This window comes from Scardinius erythrophthalmus (genome assembly GCF_964197995.2).
Source record: "Scardinius erythrophthalmus genome assembly, chromosome: 5".
In the NCBI taxonomy this organism is placed as follows: domain Eukaryota; kingdom Metazoa; phylum Chordata; class Actinopteri; order Cypriniformes; family Leuciscidae; genus Scardinius; species Scardinius erythrophthalmus.
The window spans coordinates 34,655,490-34,663,833 of record NC_138225.1 but is presented as its reverse complement, the minus strand read 5'-3'; the positions used below and the strand labels follow the sequence as shown (position 1 = coordinate 34,663,833).

Sequence of the window (8,344 nt, the reverse complement as noted above, 5' to 3'; positions counted from 1 at the left end):
CGCTCGGCTGGGCTTGCCTCCCCGTAGTAACAGGTACATGAATGTCTCTGTCCATGAGTGACGTGTGTGTGTGCATGTCCATGGATGGTGTGTGGATATCTCTTGTGGAGGGAGGTAAGAGTTGATGTGTAGGCGTCAGTGTGCCGTTCATGTGAACAGTGGAAACACAGACCTCACCAGACCCGGAGTCTGTCGATGTCAGTTCCTGCAGCAGGTCCTGGAGGGAGAGGAGTTGAGCCATGCCTTCATCTTCCATCGCCTTCAACCTCTCGCTCCTGATCTAGTCGATGATGAAGTCATAGAGCTCTGGTTCACTGAGGCCCTCAGTGCTTTCACTGCCATCTTCAATTGACCTGGCAACCAACTGCAGTTGGCTTAAACTCAGCGCTGGAAGCTGTTTGATGATCTGGAAGATCAACATTCGTCATGGGGCTACTGTAGTCATCGTGACGTCTCACCGGTGACTGTTGCTCTCTGGATGACGCTCAACCTAGCAGCCTTCCCTGAAGCTTGAACCCCTGGCTCACCGTCGCAATGACTGCTCACCTCGCTTTTGACTCAACGGATATCCCGGACGAGCCCCCAATTGTTACCGGCCTCAGACCTAGGGGAATCTGGGCAGGTACAAAACCACAGTCTTGATTAGCACTTTGGGTTGGAAAGAAGTGGAGATACAAAAATTATGTATTTCTCAAGCGCTGGATGTTTATTTCTTTTCTCTTTTGGATCAAATATCTCAATAATACTATGAGATCATAAACCTTAACTTCAGCCATTACGTGGACCATATAATATAGAAATGGTCTATAATACTGAATACAACAAACAAACCAATATGAAAAGCATTGGTATATATCAGATAAAATACAAAACCCATTAATAACATATTGTGAAATAGATACCAGTCTTACTGTATAATATATCAAATATACATCAACATAGACCATATAATATAGATGGTCTATAACTATACTGAATACAATAAACAAATCAATATGTAAAGCATTGGTATATCAGATAAAATACAAAACCCATTAATACCATATTGTGAAATAGATACCAGTCTTACTGTAACGTTATAATATGTCAAATATACATTAACAAATCACACTATATATTATATTATATCTTGAAACAATTGCTTTAGCATATTCAAATATGTAGACATTACACCATACACTTTAAACATACCGATGTTCACTTGACACTACTGTTTACAGTCAGTACAAAAAGACGAGAGAACGGAACCTTCACTAACGGTGACAGTTCAACTAGCTCGCCAGCTAAAGCGGCAAGCCAATACATACAGTATAAACACAGCATAATAACCTTTCTACACGGAACATGACAACATACATCACCTAAACAACCGTACTGGTTATATACTCTTTCGATAACTTTTGACAGAGATTGGAAAGGTTTAAAAAATACCTGTGGGTTGGAAAGAAGTGGAGATACAAAAATTATGTCTTTCTCAAGCGCTGGATGTTTATTTCTGAGGGCTTGAGCTACCGTCTCCACGGCAACCCAACTGAAACAGTGTAAAGGCTTTTTTTTTTTTTTAAGTAACAAAACAGAAGAAGGTTTTTTCAACTAAACTAATATATGTGGTCATTTTCTCTACCCATTACAATAGCATAGGCTACTATTACACAGTAGCGATAATGTTAAGCGCACCAGAATGAAATAAAATATTCAGAAGTAAACAGCATAGCTGACATATAGATTCATCCAAATGAATACGCGCGTCGATTCAGTGAGCAGTGCAAAGTGTGTGCAAAGTTTTTGTGTGTTTTTTGTAATTGTTGGTTTGGTGTATTTGAGTGTTCACTGTTACAATTACATAGCAAAAGTTCAGTGACATTTTTATTTGTGCATGGTAGAAAGCAAATACTGATACTGACATAATGACATACAATAAATGTGGAACACTGAACTACACGATTCAGGGAGCAGGCTACACAGGGAACTCCATGCTACTTAAGCTCCCTGTGAGGGTCAAAAGCCAGGGTGGCTAGAGCGGCAAAAGCCAGTGTGTGCTTCTTTTACTGATATATATTTACCGATATTGTTTGCATTTCTCATCCAAACAACGTCAAACTTGGCACTGCACTTACTCGTGCCCGTAGCAAGACACCTGTCGAGTTTGAAATCCATCGGACTAACGGTTCGAGAGATATGCGAATAACAGACACACATACACACACACACACACACACACACACACACACACACACACACACACACAGACGTTCCCGTAATTTATAGATAGACTAGTGCAGAATGCCCGTGCAAAATCAGTTTTTGTGTGTGTTTTTAGTAATTATTGGTTTGGTGCCCGTGAAAGAGACTGTGAACGCACTGAATTCAGGGAGCAGGCTAGGTTACTACAAAAGATGGCCGTGAATAAAATCACATTTTTAACTCAAATTAATCAAAATGGATTTATCACGTTCTGGAACCAAACTATAATATTCAGAAGTAAACAGTGTAGCTGACTGAGTGTTTATGTCAGAATGTTTCTTTTTAAACCACAACCTTTTAAAAATGATATATTTAACAATATATTTTGCATTTCTCATCCAAACAACATCAAACTTGGCACTGCACTTACTCATGCCCGTAGCAAGACACCTGTCGAGTTTGAAATCCATCGGACTAACGGTTCGAGAGATATGCGGTTAACAGACACACACACACACACACACACACACACACACACAGACAGACGTTTCTGTAATTTATAGATATAGATATAAAGAAAAATTGCAATACATGTCCCAATAATTTTTTAATAGGGAAGCCATTTCTAATTACAAACCTGTAGGCCTAGTCATCTTTCCCAAAAGTCTTTTAGAACTAAAAGTCAATCTGTTGTGATTCTGTTTTGTTTGTAGTTCCAGAGAAAAAAAACTCAGACATCATTGATCGTCTTATGGAGAAAAGGCAAAAGGATCACAATGAAGCTGTTTCTCAGTTGCAGACAGATCTCGCCAGCCTCAGTGTGGTAAACGCGTCTATATATAGTGCCAAAATATGTGTTAATTCGAGCCCAATTCAAATGTTGTGCATCTAGTTATCAATACATTATAATTATGTCTCTCAAAGGTGCCTTATATTGTGATATTTCTGCATTTAGGGTTTTGAACCATTATTTAGACAGACGGGAAAAGATATCCTGCTCAGATTGTCTGAGTATAATGACAATATTGAAAGACTTATGCAGAAGATTGAAAACATTTCTGATTTAATGGCACATAGCTATCAGGTGAGGACCAAATGTCAAAAACGGTACTTGCTTACTTTTCAAATTCAGCATTTTGTTGGATCGCTCAATTGTTACACATCTGTTGTCTTTTAAAGGATATGCATGAGATCTGGAACAAAGTGTGTCATGAATCTTCCTTGAAACAGAAGTGGGTTAAAGAGCTAGATGCAATATATGTCAAACATGAATCTGAGAGAAAAACCATGGTATGTGGTCTATATTGTGTAAAGCATATGTTAATGTAGTCAGTAGATTAGTACACTGCTTGTTTGTTCCTCTTTCCTAGATAGCAGAATTACTGCGAAAATACACCTCAAAACTGGAGAAAATCAGTTATTTGATGCCGTGTGATGTCCACAGACTGATTGACAATGAAGCCATGGTAGCATATTCTACTTGACAAATTTGTATTTGTATGCATTATATGTATTGTTTTTTGGCATGAGTCCATGTTCTCCACAGATGATAAACCAAGCCCTGCTAGCAAATCGACGTGCTTTGGCCAAACTGCGTTTGAATTTGATGGAGAAACATTTACAGATAGACGTTTTCCAAAGGCTGAAGTGGGAGGAAAAGCTTCAAGATTGGAAAAGAATCAAACTTATTGATGCAGTCAACCGGTTCAAGTATGTCTAATGTTAAAAAATAGTAAAAACAATTCCCTTGCCAGAAAAGTAATGCCATGTGGTTTACCCACAAAATGCATGATCTCTCTGGTGAAAATAATTGGCCAAGGGAGTCTTGCTAGTTAAGATAGCTAAGAAGCCAGCATATCAGCATCCCATGCTGGGAACCTGGATCTAAAATATAATAAACAGTATACTGGTGACCAGCAGTACCAGTCTTTTTACAGGGCACAACAAAAACGGGATACTGATTATATATGTGTTCCCCTGCAGAGACTTTATGAACAGCCCTCACATTCAGAACCCTATAAACATTCAAGATACTCTGAGAACAGTGAGGTCAGATCAGAAAACACTGAGTGAGAAACGCATCCAAACGCTGGAGATTCTTAGGTGAGAAATAAAACACAGATTTCTAGTATTGCGCTTTATTTCCTCAGTTAATATTAATTGTAAACATGCTGTGAACCTTTTACTCACTTTTTCTGCCCCATATCTAGAGACATGACGCCTCCAAGAATCTCAGAGTCATCTGTTGCAGAATGGTATTCAGCACTGTCTGTCATCAATGAGCAAATAGGTCAGAAAAATGGGCTTCTCATTTTAATAATCCAATGCGATACAATGGTATTGCATGCTCTACACCACTTTATGTGGACTTTAATAAATTCCTCTCTATGTTTAATTTCTTTAGATTGTATTCATGTTGCCACAATGGAAAAACTTCACAAAAACTACGAGAACAACTGGCAAGTCTGTTTGGCAGAGGTTGATCTATTTAAGGTGAGAAATAAGTTTTGCTTTGGTTGTCAAAACACAACACCAACACAGCAATTTTCTCAACTCTTTACACACAGACAGAGGCATCTACATTCAGGTTCACCTCAGACGAGATACAGAATATTGTTAATGTGGAGATATTACCTCTCGTTGGCCAGTGCCAGAGACAAATGGACATCTATTTGGAAAAACTGGATGTAAGTTTAGTTTCCTTAATGCTTTATATTAAATCTTCTCTACTTTTGGACTATAAACTTGTAACTTGTAATTTATGGATGTGCTGCATCTTTATGTATTGATTTATGTCAGTACTTCACTCTCTCATGATACACTGTGCATTTGAACCTTCTTACAGAAAGCTTTTGAAAGTTTGGCCAAAACCACTGCTTATGAGAGCGAGTGTTTATTCAAGTTTATGTGTGGGATGGCTCAGCTGTGGGAGATTCACTGCGAATGCCTGTTGAACAGAGAACAGCAGCTACAAATGTCATTGGAGTCCATCAGTCAAGTCCACAACCAAGAGAACCAGGCAAGATTGTGTTAACTGTTTTATGCAGTACTTTTGAAGAGGTTTCTATTAAGAAAAGCTTATCATTGTTGGCGAAAGTTACTTTTTAAAGTAATGCATTACAATAATTTTACTCCCGAAAAAGTAACTAATTGCATTATTTGGTTAATTTTAGTTACTTTTTCTTGGAAAGTAATGCGTTGCGCTACTTTTGCATTACTTTTTCTCACCTAGCCTGGGCTTGCTTTTTTGTTTTTTAATAACAAAAAACACAAATGTTCTATTTTTGGCAAATGTAAAGGCCACACAAAGTCAAATGAATAAGCCTTAAGGAGTCTGAAATTTTCGCACGTTAAAAAATAAATACAACCTCAAGTTGTGAATAAAAAAAATTGGATCGGGTTCGATTTTCTGCGTTTTCCGTATCCATAGTAAGCATTTTCAGAGGTGTTTTGACAATTCAGAGCCACCGAATCACGAATATGAAAAAATGCATATGAAAATTTCAGGCTCAGTGTGTATGGACCTTTAGACTGAAGGAAATGCAAATTCACGCCTGTACAATAGAGTGTGCAGCTCAAACAAACCTTTAAGCTGTGCTGCCAATCTAGATCACAGAAGAATCGGACGCAGAGGAAGAAAGCTTAACACTCTTTCTTCAGATACACAATATATACACAAATGTGATGTTTAACTAAAGTCATTTTTGCGTATTAGTATGGTTGAATTGGATCATCGAAGGTCAGCAGCAAAGACATTTGTTAATAAAAAGTGAGATTAAATACATATATTTGTTTTATTTAACATATTTAATTATTGCAGGTTTGTGTAATTGTCTGCAATTTCAGTTTTCATTCATTTTGAGGAATTATGAATCTGTTTTTGTGCAAGTGAGATGAGTAAATGCATGCTTACCTTTAGTCTAGAAATACCAATTATCATCATGTTTAGACAGCGCACACAATGCCTCTGCACCCGATTTCTCTCAACATGGGGACAAGAGAGCTGTCAGTTAATAAATGGGGAAAAAAAGAACTTGTATTACTTGAAAAAGTTACTCAGATATTTTGTTGGAAATTTAAAAGCAATGCATTACATTACTAGTTACTTGAAAAAGTAATCTGATTATGTAACTTGCGTTACTTGTATTGCTTTACCCCCAAAACGAATGCTTATAATATCCATCTTTTTGAAATATTTTGTAACATTTATCACCTTGACATGTTTGCGAAACATGAAAATGAGCTGACAAATGCCTCACCCGACAGAAGAAAGAGGCCCAGCTGGATATGATGTTGGACAAACTCAGGCAGGAAAGCTCAGAAGAAGCTCTGAAAGACTCCTTAGAGAAGACGCTAGCCTATTTGGAAGAGGTTAAGAAAAGGTAACAAACATTGAGAATGTTTTGAGTGATGTTTGTTGTTGTTGTTGTTGTTGTTGTTTGTACATTAAGCTATTTTAACTTGACTTAAATAAGAAAGTTTTTGACAAAATATGATAGAAAACCTGGACATTTTTGTAAATCCTTTTACTGTATTGTTCTTTAAGGTATATACAAATCTATAAGGAGGAAGTGGAAACTGTGGAGTGTTACCCATCTATAGTCCTGCAGGAATTACAAGCATACAATCTTTCTGTCAGCCAATTCTTCAATGTCAAAGAGGTTTATGGCCAGGTACATATTCAACAAGAACAATGATGTTATCTCTATTTGTGCGAGACAAAAATTGTTAAAATAACTTTCTTTTTTGTCGAAGGACTCTGAGGATTTTTGCCAACTTTATCCCTCTCTTAAACTTGGTGAGTTGAAAACTAGTTTCAATGAGCTGTATTATTTTTGTTGCCTTTGAATTGTTTAACACCCATTATGTTTATCTTGGTGTTTATCATTCAGCCATTAAGAATGAAAGATTGAAGAAAGAACTTGAGGTGAAACCTAGAGGTGCACAAAAGCCACATTTCAACAACCAAGGAAGCTCAACGTTTGCCTCGTTCTGTGATATGGTAATAATGACACATACACACTTTCGCTTCTCAGTTTGTATCTATTATTTCGTTATTTAATTTCCTCTTAATTTTGCAGGATGACCAAGATTGTAAAGCTCTAGCATTTTCAGTTTCTCAAACCAAAGAGACTTTCACTACCGCAAAAGGAAATGTGTACAACTGCTATGGGTTTCACGCTACCCATGATGAGGATCTGGAAACAAATCTTAAGGAAACCGAGCTGGTTTTGTACCCAAAGGCTTTCATTGTGGAATTGCTAAAAGAGTAAGTGTACAATAGAAATGATAGAATGAAATAATGCTTTGGTTGATGTCCAAGAGCCATAAGCCTGAGTGATGAAATTTGGAAACTTGAAATGAAAATTGTGCAATTTTAAAAAGCCCATGTTCTCTTTTTAACTATAATTTACTTTTGCTTGCATTTTCTTTCTGTTTACTATTTCATTATTATTTAACTATTTTTTAGTTCCTATATATATACAGTAACAAAATAAGTAAATACTATTATGTTCCCACATCATAGTGTGAGACAAACATTTTTCAGTCATCTGGAAGAGAGATTTCATATTATTCTAACCAACACTATGACTGTTGTGGAAGCCAAGAACGAGAAACTGAAAGCTGAGCTGGAACTTCGCCTTCAACTCCACCAACCTCGTGCTAAAAGCATTGAGATGGATATTCACAATGTCAGAGCAGGTTTGACACCTCATCACATCCAAAGCCATTTTGGCTTTTTCTTATTTAGAAGAGTTTAACAAGAGCCCTTGTGAAAAAGAAGTACACTGTAGCAGACTTATAAAAAAAAGAGTACTCATCACTGAAATAATATACTTTAAAATAATATACTTGTGTTAATTGAATGTAATGTTTTTGGACACTTAATTGGATGCTATTTCTAAATAAATTAATATGTATTATAGTTTAAATTTATATCTATTTTTACATACTCAAATAGCACTTTTAATTCATTACATTTTATATGTTATTTTATAATTACATCTATTGTCTTTGAAATATGGTTTAAGTGTACTGCCGAATGAACTGACAAGCATTTATGGTAAATTCAAATTTAATGAAATTTCTGTTGAAACTTGTGTCTCGTGTATTGAAATATATTTGTAAAAACACATTTGTAATGATGAAGTTGCAATTT

General features: G+C 36.4%; 1 protein-coding gene across 1 annotated transcript in view; it reads left to right on the top strand.

Moving 5' to 3' along the window:
• Positions 1 to 534: 534 nt before the first annotated feature.
• The window catches only part of ccdc180 (coiled-coil domain containing 180), a gene marked incomplete at its 5' end in the record, with an annotated part of 18,497 nt that continues 10,687 nt past the window's right edge, over positions 535 to 8,344 (top strand). Inside the window, 16 exons of the mRNA XM_081366387.1 lie at positions 535 to 622; positions 2,898 to 3,007; positions 3,140 to 3,268; positions 3,364 to 3,474; positions 3,555 to 3,650; positions 3,731 to 3,894; positions 4,168 to 4,287; positions 4,395 to 4,677; positions 4,752 to 4,871; positions 5,030 to 5,203; positions 6,451 to 6,566; positions 6,731 to 6,857; positions 6,940 to 6,982; positions 7,077 to 7,186; positions 7,266 to 7,453; positions 7,712 to 7,887. Of these exons, the coding sequence (XP_081222513.1) occupies positions 535 to 622; positions 2,898 to 3,007; positions 3,140 to 3,268; positions 3,364 to 3,474; positions 3,555 to 3,650; positions 3,731 to 3,894; positions 4,168 to 4,287; positions 4,395 to 4,677; positions 4,752 to 4,871; positions 5,030 to 5,203; positions 6,451 to 6,566; positions 6,731 to 6,857; positions 6,940 to 6,982; positions 7,077 to 7,186; positions 7,266 to 7,453; positions 7,712 to 7,887 (2,155 nt within the window). The remainder of the gene's footprint in view (positions 623 to 2,897; positions 3,008 to 3,139; positions 3,269 to 3,363; positions 3,475 to 3,554; positions 3,651 to 3,730; positions 3,895 to 4,167; positions 4,288 to 4,394; positions 4,678 to 4,751; positions 4,872 to 5,029; positions 5,204 to 6,450; positions 6,567 to 6,730; positions 6,858 to 6,939; positions 6,983 to 7,076; positions 7,187 to 7,265; positions 7,454 to 7,711; positions 7,888 to 8,344) is intronic.